Genomic DNA, 20,438 nt, shown 5'->3' with positions numbered 1-20,438 from the left:
ACAATGACAACCATAGCCAAAAATAGGCAGGTGCCTGTAGTCCCAGCTACTTGGGAGGCTGAGGCAAGAGAATCACTTGAGCCCAAGAGTTTGAGGTTGCTGTGAGCTGTAATGTCACAGCGCTCTACCCAGGGAGACAGCTTGAGACTCTGTCTCAAAAAAAAAAGCACATCTTAAGTTTATGTTAGAATTATGACCAAATTAACCAAGTGCAAAGTTTTAATGATTTTATGATTTATTTTTCCAGAAATTCTTAGTAACTTCATACGCTTCATGCTAGAAAATAAGAATAATATTTCAAAAATATTTTGATATATTAAAAATGTGTATGTCTATATATTTATGGGTAACTGAGATTTTGTTATATGAGTAGAACATGTAGTGAGAGAATTTAGGGTATCCTTTGCCCACGCATTTGTCATTTCTGCGTGTCGTGTACATTTCAGATCTAGCTCTTTTGAGAAAGAACACATTGTTAACTGCGCTCTCCCTCCTCAGCTATCAAACCCTGGAACCGGCTCCTTCCATCACACCAGCCTCCCCAGTCTCCTCACTCCCCGCACACCCTCCCCAGTCTCCAGCCTCTTGTCATTCTGCTCTCTGCCTCCTGGTGACCTGCTCTTTGAGCCCTCACATATGAGCGAGAACGTGTAATCTTTGTCTTTCTGGGCCTGCCTGATTTCACTCAACATAGTGACCTCCGGTTCCATCCATGTTGCTGCAAACGACACGATTTCGTTCCTTTTTGTGTCCAGATAGTATTTTGTTGTGTATATCGGCCACATCTTCTTTGTCCATTCCTCCTCTCACGGGCATTCGGATTGACTCTGTATCTCGGCCATTGTGAAGAGTGGTGGTGCAGGTGTCCCTTTGATACATTGAGGTATTTTCCTTTAGATAAATACCCAGTAGTGAGATTGCTGGATCACATCGTAGTTCTATTTTTATTTATTTAATCTATTTTTTTTAGAGACAGAGTCTCACTTTATCACCCTTGGTAGAGTGCTGTGGTGTCACAGCTCACAGCAACCTGGGCTTAGGCAATTTTCTTGCTTGAGCCTCCCAACTAGCTGGAACTACAGGCACCCACCACAATGCCCGGCTATTTTTTGTTGCAGTTTGGCCGGGGCCAGGTTCGAACCTGCCACCCTCGGTATATGGGGCCGGCACCTTACCCACTGAGCCACAGGTGCCACCCCACTCTATTTTTAGTTTTTAAAAAATCTCAATACTGTTTTCCATAGTGGCTGTTTTAATTTACATTCCCACCAACAGTGTACAAGAGTTCCCTTTTCATCTTTTTATATTAGACATTTAACTCATTTATTTCCATTCTTTCATTTTTATTGATATTGGTGTTTAGGGCTAGGAATTTACTTCTTTTCACTACTTTTAATATATCTCAGGTTCTGATAGTGTTTTCATTACTGTTTTTCAGAATTTTTTTTTTTTTTTTGAGACAAAGTCTCGCTTTGTCACCTGGGCTAGAATGCTATGGCCTCAGCCCAACTCCCAGCAACCTCAAACTCCTGGGCTCAATGATCCTCCTACCTCAGCCTCCCACGTAGCTGGGACTACAGGCACCTACCACAACACCTGGCTAATTTTTCTATTTTTATTAGATATAGGGTCTCCCTCTTACTCAGGCTGGTCTTGAACTCCTGAGCTCAAGGGGTCCTCCCTCGTTGGTCTCCCAGAATGCTAGGCTTATAGGCATGAACTACCACACCTAGCCATTTTTCAGAAATTCTTTAATTTGTGTTTATATTTCCCTTATTATACATATACAAGAGTTGTTTAGAAGAAGTTATTATTTCCCTTGTCACACAAGAGTTGTTAAGAAGGCCTTTTCATTTGCAGGTGGAAAGTCTTTTTTAGTGTTGGCATGTCACTGTTAAATTCTGGTTATTACTCTGTGACCAGAGGGTGTTGTTTGTAGCATTGCTGCTTTTGGAACCGACTGGTTTTTTTTGTATCCTATAGTATGAGCGTGAGAGTTCCATAAACACTTGAAAGGAAAATATATTCTCTGTTACTAAAGCCCAGTGTTTAGGGTAGGTAGCCAAAGGCCTACCTTAGCAATTATTTATTTTTTGTTCACTCAGTCTGCCTCATACTGTCTTGTCAGGGTGGCTCATTATCACTGTGTTTCTGGGTCTTACTACGTCTCTGTAATTTATGTTTTCTCTCAGTGGATTGCTCTGTCTTTGCTGGGGAATGTGGCTTTTCACATACAAAGCCCTTCGTCTTACTTAATGCTCTTGCACTTAAGGAATACTTGGTCTGGGATCAGGATTTTCCCGTGCCTTCTGATTGTTTTTGTTTGCTGGCAAATTTTTGTCCATCTCTTTATTTTTAGTCTTTTTGAATCTTTGTGTTTTAAGCATACACAGAATAGAATTGTTTTTGATGAGCCAATTTTGAAAATCTTTTCTTTCAGTAGCCAAGTTAAATCTCTTCATATTCATCAACATAAACTGTCATATTATTTTTCGCATTGTATTATTTTTGGGATTATCCAATGCATTATATCATATTCACTGTTTATTTCCTTTTTTTAACTTTTAAAACTTACTTTGTCATTTAAAAAGGTTTATATATTTTCTCTAGTGGTTACTTTTATATTAACACTTTTTCTAATACATCTTAAAACCCTTTTTTTCTTATTCAACTTTTTGCTTTTTGTCAGTTTTAAATGATACCCTTTGACTGTATCTGTTACATTTACAACAGCCATTTTTCAAATGAAGCAAGAGATTGTGTTTGGGTCAATGTTAAGGAATATTCTTGTAAATAATTTTTACAAGCTCCATTACTAGAAATGATTTTTCAGAGTTCTCATGGAATAGTGTAAGAATTTGCCATTCTCAGTATTTCCATGAGAAATATATTGCAGAATTTTAGCTTCAGCATTACAGATTACTGGGCCATGTCTTGGATGTGTAACATCAGCTTTCATTTCCTTTCTTTTTTTTTATTTTTTGAGACAGAGCCTCAAGCGTCACCCTGGATAGAGTGCTGTGACATCATAGCTCACAGCAACCTCCAACTCCTGGGCTTAAGTGATTGTCTTGCCTCAGACTCCAGAGTAGGATGAGACTACAGGCGCCTGCCACAATGCCCTGGTTGCAGTTGTCATTATTGTTTGGCAGACCTGGGCTGGATTCAAACCCACCAGCTCTGGTGTATGTGGCTGAGGCCTTAGCTGCTTGAGCTACAGGCACCGAGCCATTTTCAGTAATTCTTTTAGGGAACTTACATAGTCATGATGTCTTCAAAGCCAGTTGTTCTCCCTATTATGTAATCTACAGGAAAGAGCATTTTCCTCTTCTAAAAGTGGTCTGAGTGATCATTAATGTGACAGGTGTGTATGTAACTCTTAGGGCGGCTCCCTCAGTCTTAACTGTATTGCCGTCTTTTAGATGAACATGTTATTGCTCTCCATTTTCTATAATTTCTTCTCTACCAGGATTCTGTGGGAGTTTTTTTAATATAATAGGTAGAGTCTGGGGCTGGACCCCATTAGGCAGGTATTGGTGATCTTCATGGTCCTGGGACCCAGATCACAGCCCAACACCAGTAACCTTTGACTGGACAGCTCAGTGCACCTCAGCCTGGCAGCCACCTGCGCCTCGGCCACAGATGGTGCGCGGTGCACACAGCTCCCACGGCGGGGACAACAGGGTAACTTTATGAGAGACTTGAGAAGAATTGCCCCAAATGAGAGCACTGATTACCATAATAATTTATTTATTTATTATAATTATTATTTTGAGACAGAATTTCATTATGTCGCCCTCGGTAGAGTCCTGTGGCATCATAGCGCATGGCAACCTCAAACTCTTGGGCTTAAGTGATTCTCTTGCCTCAGCCTCCCAAGTAGCTGGGACTACAGGCACCTGCCACAATGCCTGGCTATTTTTTGTTGCAGTTGTCATTGTTGTTTAGCGGGCCCGGGCTAGGTTCAAACCGCCAACCTTGGCGTATGTGGCTGGCATCATAACCACTGTGCTATAGGCGCCCGAGCCTACCGTAATAATTTAAATATTAGTCTTTGATTTTCAGGTTGTCTTTAATAACTCACTTGGCCAATAGAATCAACAATTTTCAAAGTAAGATTCTATTTACTTATTTATTTTATGTATATTAAAGTATTTCTGTATAAACATTTTTCTAGAGTAAAAATACTATTAAATTCCAAATATTAACAAAGTCTGTTCCTGTTCTTCTGTGAACTTTTTTCACCCAGTACTTTATCAATGAAGTTTGAATCTTTGTCTTTTGCAGACAAGAACCCAAAGAACCATACAGGGAAGCATTTGTATCTCAAGATCCGTAAGAAGAGGCAGCAGCACTTAACATGGAACCAAAACCTAGTGAAGCAAGTGAAGACCTCTTATCAGGAGGTGGCGTCGCACCCAGCGGAGGTGCGTGCCCTCTATAAGACAAAACGAGAAAAAATTAGAATTTAGCAACTTTATAATATTTATTCTCGCATTTGTTTTGAAGTATAATATGTTTGTTTTTAATTGTGTGGGATACAGGCCCTGGTCATCAGTGTCTACCATATTGTTTGTTTTTTTGTTTGTTTCTTTTTTTTATAGAGACAGAGTCTCACTTTATGGCCCTCAGTAGAGTGCCGTGGCCTCACACAGCTCACAGCAACCTCCAACTCCTGGGCTTAAGCGATTCTCCTGCCTCGGCCTCCCGAGTAGCTGGTACTACAGGCGCCTGCCACAACGCCCGGCTATTTTTTGGTTGCAGTTCAGCCGGGGCTGGGTTTGAACCCTCCACCCTCGGTATATGGGGCCAGTGCCTTACCGACTGAGCCACAGGCGCCACCATATTGTTTATAGTTCTACTTTTTGTGGAAAAAATTACTCCATTTTTTAAAACTAGCATATCTGTTTTTTTAGCAGATGTTTACATTACCTTTGTGGTTTAAAAAGAGTTTCCGTATTGAGGCACTTCCGCCCTAGCACATGTCAGAATTCCCATCAGTTTTACTTCTTTTCCTCCCCTGCTCCCACAGCCAGCCGGGCACCAAACCCTGCTCTTTCTACCCTCAGAAACGTCTCTCAAATCCATTTTTCCTCTCCATTCTCATTGCTTATGTTCTGGTTCAGCCCCTATCACTTCTAAGCCAGATCATTTCAGTCAAGGCAGGAAAACACAGCTGGAATAAATGGGTGGAATTTAACACAGGGGCTGACCTGTGTTAAATTGTGACTGACCTCCCTGCTAGCCACAAGCCAGAGGTCAGCTTGCAGGTCACTACTGCTGCCACCGCAGGTCTGGGGGGACAGCCAGGGCTGGAACTGCCCAGGGGCTGCCAGGCTGGCAAGACCATGGTTTCTCTCCTCCTCTGCCTCCCTCCTCTGCCTGTGCTCTTCCTCCAGCACATCCCACTGCAAAAATGCCAGGAAGCAAATTGGGAAGGGAGCTGGGAAAGTAGTTCTTTATAACACTCGACAGAGAAGGGTAGTGGCAGAGAAAGGCTCAGGAACAATCAGGCAGTGAGCGGCCCGTCCCTGACTGTGTCCCCTGTTTTGGCTCTCTTATCTAACTCATTCTTTGCTTTCTTCTTCTTCTTTTTAATAGTCTATCACAGGAGCCACATCCCTGTATGTTTTTTCCAACAGAAATTCAGGTTTGGGATAGGATCATCACAGACAGAACTCACCCAGTGCACCCAGAGTTTATTCTCACTTGTGGGTCTGTTGTTTTTACTGCTGTGCTTAAAAACCTTTATTTCAGCACCATCACTGCATACAAGTTCCGCTTCTCAGGATGCTCCTATTACCCTAAAGTGCTATTGTCACCTCCAACCTACTTGCTCCCCTCCCACAAAGCTCTGCCTTCTGCTCCTGCGGGATGCTTAGTTCAGGGCCCCTCCCTTCTCAGGCCACCATCATCCTGCAACATGGAACACCCGGCTCAGATCGGACACTCACAGCTTCTTGACCTCTTAAATTCTTACCATCTTGCCCTATGCTCCAGCTGCTCACTCTTTTAGATCTTATTATCAAACACTGTTGGACTTCTGGTTGGCCCTGGTGGCTCGTGTCTGTAATCCTGGCACGTACTACAAAGGCCAAGTTTGAGGCCAGGAGTTTGAGACAAGCTTGAGCAAGAGTGAGACCACATTTCTACCAAAAAAAAAGGGGGGGGGGGAGGGCGGCACCTGTGCCTCAAAGGAGTAGGGCGCCAGCCCCATATACCGGAGGTGGTGGGTTCAAACCTGGCCCTGGTCAAAAACTGCAAAAAAAAAAAAGGAAAAACGAAAAAAATTAGCCAGCTATGATGGTGCACATCTGTAATCCCAGCTACCTGGAAAGTTGAGGCAGGAGGATCCCCTTGAGCCCAGGGGCTTGAGGTTACAGTAAACTAAGGTGATGAAGCCAGCACTCTAGTCTGGAGGACAGAGTGAGACCCTGCCTCCAAAAAAATAAAATAAAATAACTGTTGGACTTTTGAAATCCAACCTCTTATCTTCCAGCTTGCTCCCTCTCTCATTCCTAGAAATCCTCTGTTTTTTCTTCCTCAGGAGGGTCATGATTCCCAAGTATGTTCTGATGTCAGAAACACTTTTCGTGATTTTAAACATTTAAATGGCTTAGATGCATACCTGCAGATTCTGATCGATGAGTCTGGGGTGGGACTCAGGCATTGCTAGCTGCAGCTCTGCAGGTGACCCTGATTTACAGCACAGGTTGACTTTTCCAGATTCTGTCATTTCCCCCTAACTTAACAACTTCTTTCCATCTGCACTTTGTTTTATATCACTTTCTAATATTACTTTGGCCAATCACTTCTCAACTCCCTTTTCCCTTCATTCTTCTGTTACACTTTTGAAGGAAAACCTAAATCCTTATCAGGCTGACTGCCTTCTCCATTTTTATACCAGGCTGCTACAAGATTTTGCTGGAGAAAATATGCAAATGTGGATTTTCCACCAATTCACTACTTCAAAGTTATAGTATCTTATGTCAGCTGGACACTGCTGAGAAATATTAACCTGTGCTTTTCAATTTTCCATAACGCTTATTGTAAAATAGTCCCATTCTCAATTCTCTACCCCCACCACCTTCTTTCTCCAACGTGGTGAACATCATTTCCTAAGCACCACATGCAGGGGTGTCAAACCTTTTTTCTCCTCTGCCACATTAGAAGAAGAAGATCTGTCTTGGGCCACACACTAAATACACAAACACTAAGGAAAGCTGTACGAAAAAAAAAAAGGTCTGTGCTTAGTTTTTATGACAGCTGACACCACAGATAAGCAAAAATGTCCTCAGAAAATCAGCAGGCCGGCGGCAGGTCAGGCACCCCGCCTACAGGAAGTCGGGCTCTTAGGTTGTCCTCTCCCACCCTGTGTCCTGCCCCTCAGACTCACAGCCTTTTACCATCAGTGCCTCCTTCCCTCGTGGCTCCATGGAGAAGGCCCCTCTTCCTGCCCTCCTGAGCTTCATTCCCACCCCCGCTGTCACCACTTCTGCATCCTGGAGACCTGGCTGCAGAAATGGCCCCACTCAGGCTCACGCCTTCCTTTCCGTTTGTGCTCTTCCATCAGTAAAGCAGGTCACATCTCTCCCAACCTAAAACACTCACAAATGCGTGCAACACAGAGACCAAAAGAAAGAACAAAGCCTTTCCTCAGCCTGTGCCTCCATCGTCCGGCTTCAGAGCTGTGCCTTCTGAGACAAGAGTCTGTATTCACTGCCCGCATGTCTCGACTGCCCATTCACTGCATAAGCGGCCACCTTGTGGCTTTTGGGCCCATATTCCAGTTAAATCACTTTCTCCTCTTTATTAAATCCTGTGAAGCCCCTGCCCCCAGGTTTTTATTTTGAAAATTTTCACAGTTGTAGAAAAACTGAAAGCACAGGACAGTGAGGACCGTGGCTCCTCAGCCGGATCCACCAGATGTCAACATTTTAGCCCACTTTGCTTCATCTCTCTATTACTGCGACATATATTTAATCTTGACCTATCTGAAAATAGGTTGCAAACATCATGCCTCTTGCCTCAAAACCTGAATGTGCATCTCCTAAGAACAGGATGATTTTCTGCACAAGCACACATCGTCTCTGCAACCGCCTCTGTGAATGCAGGTCATCTATATATTTTTTTTTTTTAATTTGGCCGGGGCTGGGTTTGAACCCGCCACCTCCGGCATATGGGACCGGCACCCTACCCGCTGAGCCACAGGCGCCGCCCTATGCAGGTCATCTATTGTGTTCACATTTAAATTTCTTCAGTCATCTTCCAAAAAGTCTTAGTATTTGGTTTTGTTTTTTTTTATCTGGGATCCAGTCAAAGACCACAAGTTGTGTTTTGTTGCTACTCTCTAAATTTATAGCCATTCTCTCTCTCAGCATTGGCTTTATTTGAAGAGTTCAGACCAGTTGTATTATAATTTCATGTCCCTCATACTAGTATTTTTCTTGTTTCTCATGTTTTCGTATTAAACTCATCTGACACAAGTTTCACATGAATGGCATGTACTTTTTACAGCAGACCTCAGGGAGGACATGATGCCACAATCCCACTGACTGAAAGTGACATTTTCCCTTTCCCCACAGACCCAAGCAGTCTGTGGGTGCCCTTGGAAACCTTGTAAGTGTCCTGGTACAAAGTAACCTCTCATCCAGTGATTTTGACATCAACTGAAGAGCCTTGCCTCCATCAATTATTACATGATGGTTTTCTAATTTTATCATAGTTATTACCTGGCATTCTACAAGAAAAAAAGCTTTCCTGTATCATTATGGATACACAGCGTGCTTGTCATTTAAACTGCTACAGGGCATTGCTATCTCTTGTTTCTGAAGCTTGGTGGTATCAAGTGTGACTCACCCGGTTAGCTGGCTCCTGTGTCTTTAAAGCACATGACTCTGTTGTTTTTTGGACATCAAATATTGCAGACTTACTTTGTATTTTGTCTGTTCCCTCAGCCCTGGAATCAGCTGTCTGCTGAGAAGCCCTGGTCCTTTTGTGAGGAACCAGGTCTGGTGTGCACCTGAGGTGCTCTGGTATCTAAACTGTAAGCTGTGAGCACTGAGCTCAAATTCAGGTTCAGTGCCATGGAGTTCTTCCCTGCCTGCCCCATCCCATACTGTGTCTCCCCGCAGTGAAAACCCTGATTTCCAGAACGTCAATATATTTGTTTTCTGTTTTTTTATAATACATATGAAATGATTTCAGAATGATAATATTACCACATCGCTTCTCGGCCTTTTGGCTAAGATCAAGTGTGATAATATTACCACCATTGACAACTTATCTACTAAGCAAAGTTTTCTAACTGGCTGGACAGTTAGGGCTACTATGTTCTAAAGTTATTGGAAGGAATAATTTCCTGGTTGGTTATGTTTCCAATTTACTTATTCATGTAGGATTACTTGTTTCTATTAAATTTCTATTTAATTTTACTATTTACATAGGTGTAACGTGTGTATGGCTCAGAGATATAAAAGCTTTCTAGAGGTGTGCTCAGTATAGTCTGCTGCTGTCTCTGTGCTTTCCACGCTTGCCCCGGTCCCTGTACCCTGGTACATAACTGTTCTCATGAGTTTCTGTTTATTCTTCCAGAGGCTCTTTTTGCAGAATTAAGCAAATGTTACACAGACACACACACACTGCATTTGCACATGTACTCTGATGTCCCCTTTCTTATACAGAGGAGGAAGATTAACATCCACCTCTTCAAGGGAAGAATATCAAAGAATTTTTAGATGTACCTTAAAACCACCACAGTTTGCCCTGTGGTCACAAATTATTTACATTTGTCTCATATGCAAAATATATTCAACTCACTCCCTCCCAAGAAGGCTCCTTATAGTCTCGTCTATTTTAGAATCAGCTAAAGGCCAAAGCTGCTGCTTCTAAATTAGATTCGAGTATATATGAAGCTCCCCAGCTGTAATTCTTAAGCACAGCTCCTCAAGCGGAGTCCCTCTCAATCTGAAGAGCTGGCGTACCTAACATACAATGGCAGGACGGGTATAGGACAACCATGATCAACGTTGCTGGTAGAAGAGGGGAAAGCAGGAACACATGGTCCATGGTAATTCTGAGAGCTAGCTGGGCACAGGCTGACCATTGCTTGGTGGGGACTCAAAGTTGGGACTAATTCTCCATGGAGCTTGGTTCTGTCCTCAGGAGTCTTGAGTTTGACTTCAAATCATTCTTCCTTTTGGATGAAAGGTGGCATGTTTCTGGCTCAGCCTGCTTGAAATTTGGTCTTCTCCCCTTCCCCTCCGCTCCCCTCCCCTCCTTCCCCCCCTTCATCTTACACTATCTCTGTCCTTCAATCTATGTCACCACTATTCTTAAACATAATTCTCAAAAATCTTTGTGAATCTCCTGTGAATCTTAACTGAGTTTCATTTCCTTTGTCTTCCTTTTAATTTATTTTTTTTAGACAGAATCTCATTCTGTTGAGCAGGCTAGAGTGCCATGGCATCAGCCTAGCTCATAGCAACCTCCAACTCCTGGCTTCCAGTGATCCTCCTGCCTTAGCCTCGCAATTAGCTGGGACTAAAAGTCCCTCCATGACACCTGGTTAATTTTTTTATTTTTAGTAGATATGAGGTCTCACTTTTGCTCAGGCTGGTCTTGAACTCCTGAGCTCAAGGGATTGTCCCGACTGGGCCTCCCAGAGTGCTGGGATTACAGTTGTGAGCCACTGCACCTGACCCTGTCTTCTTTTTTATTTAATTTAATTAATTTATTTAGATAGAGTCTCATTGTGTCGCCCTTGGTAGAGGGCCGTAGCATCATAGCTCACAACGACCTCCAACTCTTGGGTTCAAGTGATTCTCTTGCCTCAGCCTCCCAAGTAGCTGGGACTACAGGTGCCCACCACAATGCCCGGCAATTTTTAGAGATGAAGTCTTGCTCTGGCTCAGGCTGATCTCAAACCTGTGAGCTCAGGCGATCCACCTGCCTTGGTCACCCAGAGTGCTAGGATTACAGGTGTGAGCCACTGTGCCCTGCCCCCTGTCTTCCTTTTTTAATATGGGTATTCTTGATCGTCTTCTGTTTCACTCTATACACTGTTCCTGGAGGAAGCCACTGACTCCAGGGATCCACTTAAAGTCATATGATCCCAGGTCCCAGTCTCTGAAGCAAAATTTTCTGTACTTTTAAGTCCATGTACAGTATTTGTAGATCAAACATTATTACATGGATGTTTCTGAAGCCAAAATCCAAACCATGAGCCACTCTTTTGTTTGTTTGTTTTGTTTTAAGAGATGAGGTCTTGTTCTGTCACCCAGGCTGGAATACAATGGCAGCCTTGAACTCTTGGCCTCAAGCAGTTCTCCCAGCTCAGCCACCCAAAGCACTGGAATTCAGGCATGAGCCACGGCATGTGACCTCCAAGGGCCATTGGTGATGTGTCCCTCTGTCTAGTTACCACATACATTTCTCAAACCAAGTCCTTATTTCTGTCACCACTGCCTCTTGCTTCATGGAAGGCAGATTCTTGCCATCTCTTGCCTGTGTCATTGAAACCCTAACCCTCCTTCAGGCTAACCCTCGTGTCGTCCAGCCTTCACACCAAAGCCAGAGAAGCCTTTCTGAAATACACACCCGGGTATGTTACTCTTCTACGTCCGGATGAAATCCGAACTTGGCATGACCACAAGGCCCTTCCCGATTTGTGCTACATTTTCATTCTCATATCTGACCACTACTTTCTTTTCTTTCTTTATTTTTTTTTTTTGAGACAGAGTCTCACTTTGTCACCCTCAGTAGGGTGCCATGGCGTCACAGCTCACAGCAACCTCAAATTCTTGGGCTCAAGAGATTCTCTTGCCTCAGCCTCCCAAGTAGCTGAGACTACAGGCACCCGCCACAATGCCCGGCTATTTTTATTTTTTAGAGACAGGGTCTGGTTCTTGCTCAGGCTGGTCTTGAACCTGTGAGCTCATGCAATCCACCTGCCTCAGCCTTCCAGAGTGCTGGGATTATAGACATGAGCCACCGCGTCCAACCCTGGCCACTACTTTCTTCCTTCCCAGAATATCCCATGATATCTGAGACCTCCTCACCTGTGATTCCAGTGCTCCGACTGCCTGGAATGTCCTTCTTTCTTTCTTGCCCTCCAGACAGGTGAACTTTCCTCATAGATACTTGAAGCCCCATTCAACTTCAGGCACCCTCTGCCCCTCCCCTCCACCCCCGGCCCCGCGCCTCCTGTGGACTGTGTCCCTCTCAGAGCCCTCACCATCCTGTCCTTTGTCTGTTTTCCCCATGAAACCTCAAGCTCCTCCCAGGCTCGGTAAGGAACTCACCTAGCATAATGTTTATCACAACAAAATTATTTTATGAAAAAGTGAATTAATGGATGAATCTTTCATATTTAGGTTCTTCAGGTCCTTTTTTTGTGTCATCTGTTCGTGGTACAATAATCGAAAACACATCTTCAGCTGGGACTTTGACACAAATTCCTTTTTTTCCTAAATATGAAGTGGAGCTTGATTCTCACAGAAAAATCATCCCTTACCCTGGAAAGGATCACATCGAACGTGTTCTGGAGGAATATTCACATCAAGTCAAAGATTTGCAAAGAAGACTAAACGAAGTGAGTTGCCCTCCCCTTTCTAGCACCTGACGCCATCCTAGAACAGGGAGGCGCATGCCGGGTAGCGGGGCCTGGACTTCCTGGGAGAGAAAGCTAACCGGAGGTTTTTTGGTTAAACTTGCTTATCTGACCTGTGCCTTCATTATTAACAATTCGGCTAATGAAAAGTCTACATATCTCTTTTCTTTTTGTTAATAATTATTCATAATTCCTTGGTTTTGTGATATATAATCAAACTTTAATAGCTCCAAATTATACTTCAGGACATTTTTCTGCAGTTGTAATGACTAATTGGTGTGGACCTGCTGCCCTGATGTCAGGATACCTGATTTCTCTTTATGAAGCCATGGTACAAGAAAGGTTTTTAGATGTATCTGTTTACGTGATAGCTAAGCAAGCCCCATATAGAAGTTGTTTGCTGAAAGTCTCAAGTGGATTTCAGATAGCATCAAGCTGACTTTTTGTTTGCATATTGGGTCCCAGGAGTCCATAGCCTACAAGTCAAACTTCTCACCATCAGATACAAAGCTCTTTGTGACCTAACCTCGCCCTGGGGCACTTTGGCCTTATGTGCTGCTTATTCTCCCTCTGCACCCTCTTTGCCAGCAGTATCGAGCCCCTTGCTCTTCCCCGCTGTCCCAGGCTATTCTAGACCTCCATGCCTGACCCAGGCCCTGCCTCTTCTCTGCCTGTGTGCCCGGCAGGCTCTCATGATTCCTTCTCTGGACGGCGTTAGGTGTGTTCTCTGCACAGTTAAGGCCATTTGTGCATGTCTATTGCGTTATTTAGCACACCTTATTTTACTCATTAACATGTTCTTCCATCTCATAGATGGGTGAGCACTTTTTAGGGGAAAAATCCTAAAATTGTATACACCGGGCACAAGATGAACAAGATGGGGCCATAGAAGTTCACCGTCTTGTGGGGAGCTGGTCATAGAAACAGTGACAGCAACTTGTGATAAAAACACTAATGGAGATATCTAGAGACAAGGAGGCACAGAGGACCAGTGAGGAAGAGAAACAGCGTCTTACTTTATGTTCTGTGTGCGCCCCTGGCTGAGCATGTGATGCTTTATTGGCTCCCCGTAAATAAGTCCCGACTCAGTGAATGCACACCTTGCTGTTTGGGAACTTGTAGTAACATCTGCCCTGTACCTTCTGAGTGACAGGCATGCTAGGTACGGGGTATATGAGGAGAAAGGACAGGACCTTGCACACATGTACACTCCTGTGCTGAGATGTTCAGGATAGAAGTGACGGTGATGGTGAGATCTGTGCTGTCGTGGGGTGAGTGGCGAGGCTGAAGCCAGCTGAGCTTCACATCCCTCGCCGGCTTTCCAGCAATACAGACACAGATGACTGTTCTTTCTCTCTTGAAGTGCTCTTTGCCCGGATCTCATGGAAACACACTCTGTAGATTTTTCCTCTAGTTCATTCTTCTTTAGTCTCTTGTTCTCTTGTTCCAGTAAAACCCTTCAGAGACAGTCGTGGTGATGCCCATGGCGTCTGTTGCCGGATATATGCCAGAGAAGGTCCAATTCACATTTCTAGTGCAGGCCTGTATCTGAGCTTCAAGCCAGTTGGTATACCCCGGGCCTGCTCATTTCTTCTCAACATGTGCTGTAGACTCTGTCAACTCTACATTGACAGCTGCATCCGCGAGCTGTGCCCCACACCTGCCTTCCTACAGTGTTTTCTCTAGCATGCTTAGTAACACCTTTACGTAACCACACAAGGCAGAGGAACCTGACTCCTTCCTGACACCCCTCCCTCTGTCCTCTTGACCTCCACTTCATCACCAAGTCCATCCAGTAGTACTTCATGTATATTGATGACATCTGTTTCCATTTTCACCATTGACAATCGTAAATTCAGAAGACTGAAGTCATTGACCTGGACTGTAAGGGGCGGAGTCACAGTAACTACATACGCCTACGCGTCGACTGCGTGGTCAGGTAGTACCTAGTACATTTCCTCTCTTGTGTAGGCTGCTGTTTCCCTTTTTTTTCTCACACTGTATGCTTGTATCATATCCTCATTAGGAAAAAAAACCCTGTTATATAGATTTTTTTGTATGCTCCTTGGACCCAGGACTCTCTGTGTGTCTTCTGACCTTCTGCCCAGTCTAGACGAGCTTCTCCTCAGGGCCCTCACGGAACTGTTTCTGGGGACTCCTGCCACGGCTTTCCTGGTTGGACCCATAGTTTCCAGGATCCATTTCCTGCTTCTTTTTTTATCTCCTTCTTCATTTAGTTGAAACATGTCCTTAGTAAAGTTATAAGAAGGAACGTATGGGAGATACGTTGTCTGAACCTTTGCACGTCTGAGAACGACCTCGTTTTACTCTCCCACCTGACTGATGATGGATGGGTAAAGCTGAAGATCATTTTCTCTCGATCCTTTGACGGTGCCGTGCCCTTGCTTTTGCTATCGCTGCTGAGGAGATGTCTATCTGATTCTTGTTCCTTTGCAGATGGGAGTTTACTTCATTGAACTTCATCCTCAGGGTCGTTCTTTGTCCCTAACCTTCCACATGATGTGCTCAAATGTGGGTTTTTGTTTTTCATTCTCTGTGTCAGGGACTCAGCAGACCCTTTGGTCTGTGGATTTGTACCTTTCAGCTTTGAGCATTTCAGTTGTGTTTTTTCTTTGACAGTTTCTTCTGTCTTTTCAGTTGTTTCTTTCTGAAGCTCCTGTTAGTCACAGAATATCTCCTAGGGTTGAGACCTCTGAATCTCTTACTTTTTCTTTCATAATTTCATGCATCTCCTTTTTCTGTCTTTGGGGGACATGTCTTGCCTTGTGGCATTTCTGCTGATTGAACTTCTGAGTTTGCAGCTCTGTCTTCAGTCTCGCCTGTCCCCTTCCTTGGCACAGCACCCTGCTCTTGCTCTCTGGTAATAATGTCTCTTGAATTTCTCTGCAAATGCATGTTTTTGGACTGGTTCATCCATTCCTTGTATGTCTATCTTTGTTTCCTCTGGAGCTTTTCTTCTGGGTGTTTCCTTATTTATTTGTCTTGGTCTGTTTGTTATTTTAAAATCTTTCTTCAGGTGAACAGTGTTTTTAGTTTTTCTGTCTGTACTCAGGGATCAGGCAGTGCTAAAGCTGAGGGAAAGCAAGCTCTGGACACAGGCAGAGCTTCATGGCCCTGCCTTGGGATGATTAGATAGGGCGTCAGTTACTATGCTGGGATATCCTTCAGCACCTGATTTTAGGAATTTTTGCAAATTTCTCTATAGTAGAACATCTTGATTTTTGGATTTGTGGTATCTGCTGCTAGGTATATTAAGTGGGTTGACTTTTATGTATACAAAATTTTAACCAGTTCTCCTGTTTTCAGGAACAAAATTGATTCCCATCTTTATGTTGAGCTAAAACACAGATATGTTAGAAGCAGTGTTTTGGTTATAGAATATGGATTAAAAGGGACCAAGCTTGAGTTATGGAGGCTATTTAAGGGATTCCAGTATTCTAGGTGAGAAATGATGTGATTGGTCTCTGACATAAAGTGGCAAGGGAAGGAAGTCCCTATAAAAATACATTAATAATATATAGTGTTTTGGAAATTATTAGCTACGAGGAAATATATTGCTGTCATGAAGATTAATTTCCGTGGCTTCCCCCCCACCCCAACCCCAGAGCAATGAATTGCATGAGAAACAGAAGTTTTACCTGCGGCAGTCGGTCATCGATCTGCAGACCAAACTCCAGGAGATGCAGATGGAGAGGGACGCCATGGCTGACATCAGGTTGGACTCCTTCCTGGAGATCATTTCAGAATTTCCCTCTTTGTAGTAAAAAATACTTGTGTGAATACGAGTTTTCTCACTATTATTTCTTTCATTTATTTCATAGACGAAGGGAAAGTCAGTCCCAGGAGGATCTGAGAAATCAGCTTCAAAATACAGTTCATGAACTGGAAGTTGCCAAATCCCTTAAGGAGGACATGCTGAAAGACAGCAACTCACAGATAGAGCAGCTGCGAAAAATGATGCTGAGTCACGAGGGCGTGCTCCAGGAGATTCGCTCCATCCTGGCCGACTTTGAAGAAGGCTCAGGCAAGAAAATCTATGAACACGACAGCATATCTACTATGCACTTCCGCAACTTGGCCTCAGCTATTAGTAAAATCCTAAGAGACTTAGACACAGAGATTTCTTATCTTAAAGGGAGGATATTTCCAGTAAGTGGTGAGAACACTACTTCAATTTTATGTTAAAAATGCAGTAAATGGATACCCCAATTACCCCGATTTGATGTATCAAAATATCTCATGTACCCTATAAAGATATACAACCATTTTGTACCCATAATTTTTTTAAATGCATTAAGAGAACAGTGCTAAGCATATGACTTTAAAAATTTTTAAAGTAAGCCAAGTTCTTATTTTTTCTCTGAAATAACAGAAGTTATTTCCATAGTGATCTCTCTGCTTGATTTCCATGTATAACTTTATGAGAGTATATAGCCTGTGTAAAAGATCTAACAAAATACAGCAATAGAATGTATCTGATTTTAGTATTATTTCTATTTTCATTTTTCTGAAACATTCCTTTAGTTGAAAATTACCACATCTTTAAAGCTTTATATTTATCAGTACCTAAATCAATGTCTTTTTAAAAAACCCAGGTAGAGGATCAGCTTGAAGTACTGAAATCGGAATCACAGAACAAAATAGAACTGCTTCTTCAACAGCATCAAGACAGGTGGGTCTCTGGCTGAGACACAGAGAGTCACAGTGAAACTTACCACAGTTTTACAGTCTTTCACCTGCAATTTCAAAATCGAAAAAGCCCTGAAACACAGAACTTTTTTCCCCATAGGTTTGTGGCAAACTCATGTTAAAAATTGTTTTTTTCTTACATTTAAATCTGTACAAAGCCAAAGCAAAGTACTAAATTTGAGCATGTTGAAAATCATTAATGTTTGGAATAATTCACAGTGAAGCAAAATATTCTGTGTCTAATAACAATCGCCACATTCTTTTTATAGGATCGAGCAGCTGATAAGTGAACATGAAATTGAAATAGCAGGACTTACTGAGAAAGCTAGCAGTGCTCGCAGCCAAGCCAACAGCATCCAGAGTCAGCTGGAAATCATTCAGTATGTGTGTCCTGGTGGTTTGTAGCACACAGCCGTCTCTCTTCCTTTTACAGATACCATTGTGATTAATTTTCTGTTCTAAGATATCATAGAAATTGATTAGTAAGGCTCTCTAAGAAAATAAAACGTTTCCAACGTTTAGTTGAACAGAAGAGTTTACTTAACATGTACATAACATTACGGATCACACGAGAAGCGTTAATACAAGAGAAGGTGCCTCCGGGGATTGGCCGTTTTGAGTATTGTCCATACTTCAGCTGATAGGATAAAACAACACACATGTGCTCTCTCTGTGGGTGTGTGTATGTGAAGATATGTAAATAAAATGTATGTATATGCATGTAAATAATTTTATTTATTTATTTGTTTATTTATTATTTTATTTTTTTGCACTTTTTGGCAGGGTATGGGTTTGAACCTGCCACCTCTGGTATATGGGGCTGGCACCTGACTCCTTGAGCCACAGGCGCCCCCTCATTTGTTTTATTTTTGAGACAGAGTCTCACTATGTCACCCTGGGTAGAGTGCCATGGTGTCACAGCTCACAGCAACCTCCAGCTCTTGGGCTTACGTGATTCTTTTGCCTCAGCCTCCCAAATAGCTGGGTCTATAGGAGCCCGCCACAACGCCCAGCTGTTTTTTTGTTGCAGTTGTCATTGTTGTTTAAGCTGGCCCAGGCTGGGCTCGAACCTGCCAGCCTCATTGTATGTGGCTGGCGCTGAGCCGCATGTAAATAATTTTATAATTTTAGCTCATGTGCTTAAACTTTTTCTATGGACATTTTAAATCATATATAAAAGTAGAGGAAAATAGTCTAATGAACTCCTATATACCCACCACCCAGCTTTGACATTTTAATAACATTTTGAACTGAAGATTTTAAGGATCAGTTTTGGAAAATAAAAGACTATTTGCCAAATAGGGCTGTATAAAATGACTAGTTTTTAGATTACAATTTGCTTTTATTTCCCTTTTTAGAGAGCAAGCAAGAAACCAGAATTCCATGTATATGCGTCAGCTCAGTGATCTGGAGTCCACCGTCTCTCAGCTGCGTTCTGAGCTAAGGGAAGCCAAGAGGACGCATGAAGACAAGGCAAGTCCAGACGCTGCTGCTCTGCCCAGAGACTGTAGTGTACAGAATCAGTTTCTGAGTTTTAACAATTGGTTTGAAAGTGAGGAATCAAAGCAATTTCAAATTAAAAGCAGTTTTTAGCTAGCGTAGGAGGACGCTAAATTATTTTATATGTTAAATTATAGAAAAGCAAGCTTTATTTCCATTGTATGCTCAAGTTAACTAATTCTTAAGAAAACATTTTTTCGTAGTTAAAGTACTAAAAAAATAAATTTAAAATAAAGACCTGTATGGGAAGAATTAAATCCTGTAGGACTGATGCTTCCAGAGCCTTGCCCTTTGGCAACCCCTTGGTCTAACTACCGCTGTCACTCTGGTGCTGGCCATGGGAGGGAGCTTCAGGCACGGGATACAGTTCCACCTGTACCCCCGTGGCACAGTTAAGATAGGGAGGGACAATTTAAACATCACTTGACTAAAGTGTAAGCAGTAAAGAGTGACATGAAACTGTATGATCTCAGTAACACATCTGGGTCCTCTACAGCAATATTTTCCAAACATTTTTCAATCACCAGTCACAGTAAGAAATATAGGTCACCTTACATCCAAAATACACATGCAAGTTTCACAGAACACCCATTTGCCTGTGTTGCGTGTGATGCTGGCTGTTGTAGAAGCTCCACAAGTTGATTTCCTGATTCCAGGGTGGGGAGCGCTTTGAAAACACTGCCTCCTGTCTAAACCTTCTTGCTTAGCCCTTAGCCTGAATCCTTATGGCAAAGTCATTCAACCACTACCAGGTCCAAGCAACTCTTAAGTTTCCTTAGAATGCTTAAAGGAAACAAAAAGAGAGAAACATTTGTTCTTTTCTGCCTCTCTGAGGCCCACTTTTTGTGTTTTAGTTTCTTTTCTCAGGACGAGCTTTCCCCCTAATGATTGATAGCAGGAATGTCCACTCATGACCTCACCCTGCAAACAACAGCAGGATGGTCGTAATTTCAGTCCATCACGGGGGGCCGGCTGCTTCGCTGCTTGGGTCTAGTGGAGGTGGGCGCTTGGCAGAAGGAGAGCTGAAACCCGCCTGTGAGGAGGAGGCTGGGAGAGCAGTTAGAGCACAGTCCAGTGTAGTAACGGACAGTCAGGGGTGTTGCCCAAGTCATTGAAAAGATTAAATTACCATTGTTTATTGACGAATTAAACCCCTTGAAAAGCCACAAAGTATTGAGTAGATCTCATCTCACCTGTGTTTTCTCTCGTCAGTAGTAATTGCTATAGCTTTCCATAATAGCGTTGTCTGGAAAAATTATCCCTTCCTAAGCCTCACTCGTTATTTGCTAACTTTCATTTAGTCCAATATGTAACATGGTCAACTCTAAAGTGGGCACAGTGGAAGCTTTTAACAAATACTGAAATATCCATACAAAGACTATGAAAACAGTTTCTGAGTTTTATAAACTTATCTTAGGCATCGTAGAAGCATAAGATCCATTTGAATGACTTTAAACTTTTCATCTGAATGTTTTGGGGTCATATAGATACATAAATTATTAGAATTGTTTTATTTTGCTGTAATGTAAACAGTTCATTGCCAAGAATTTTGAGTGTTAAATGGTAAACAGTTAATAGAAATAAGGAGGGCACATCAGCTTAGTTAGTTTTAACCTAG

The 20,438-nt window shown here is 42.8% G+C and overlaps 1 protein-coding gene and 1 non-coding gene across 4 annotated transcripts in view; one reads left to right on the top strand and one right to left on the bottom strand.

Moving 5' to 3' along the window:
* CCDC158 (coiled-coil domain containing 158) overlaps positions 1-20,438 on the top strand; it is a 69,818-nt gene that overhangs the window by 4,228 nt on the left and 45,152 nt on the right. For all 3 annotated transcript variants that reach the window (XM_053587985.1, XM_053588066.1, XM_053588140.1), the window contains exons 2-8: positions 4,288-4,427; positions 12,375-12,592; positions 16,237-16,346; positions 16,453-16,780; positions 17,227-17,303; positions 17,590-17,700; positions 18,679-18,797. In XM_053587985.1, the coding sequence (XP_053443960.1) occupies positions 4,361-4,427; positions 12,375-12,592; positions 16,237-16,346; positions 16,453-16,780; positions 17,227-17,303; positions 17,590-17,700; positions 18,679-18,797 (1,030 nt within the window). In that variant the 5' untranslated portion in view covers positions 4,288-4,360. The remainder of the gene's footprint in view (positions 1-4,287; positions 4,428-12,374; positions 12,593-16,236; positions 16,347-16,452; positions 16,781-17,226; positions 17,304-17,589; positions 17,701-18,678; positions 18,798-20,438) is intronic.
* On the bottom strand, positions 5,605-5,675 carry LOC128593160 (small nucleolar RNA SNORD50). The gene has a single exon (XR_008382271.1). It is a non-coding gene; the product is annotated as a small nucleolar RNA SNORD50 (small nucleolar RNA).

This window comes from Nycticebus coucang, chromosome 1 (genome assembly GCF_027406575.1).
Source record: "Nycticebus coucang isolate mNycCou1 chromosome 1, mNycCou1.pri, whole genome shotgun sequence".
Lineage (NCBI taxonomy): Eukaryota > Metazoa > Chordata > Mammalia > Primates > Lorisidae > Nycticebus > Nycticebus coucang.
The sequence above is the reverse complement of the archived record's forward strand: the minus strand, read 5'-3'. Positions and strand labels throughout refer to the sequence as shown.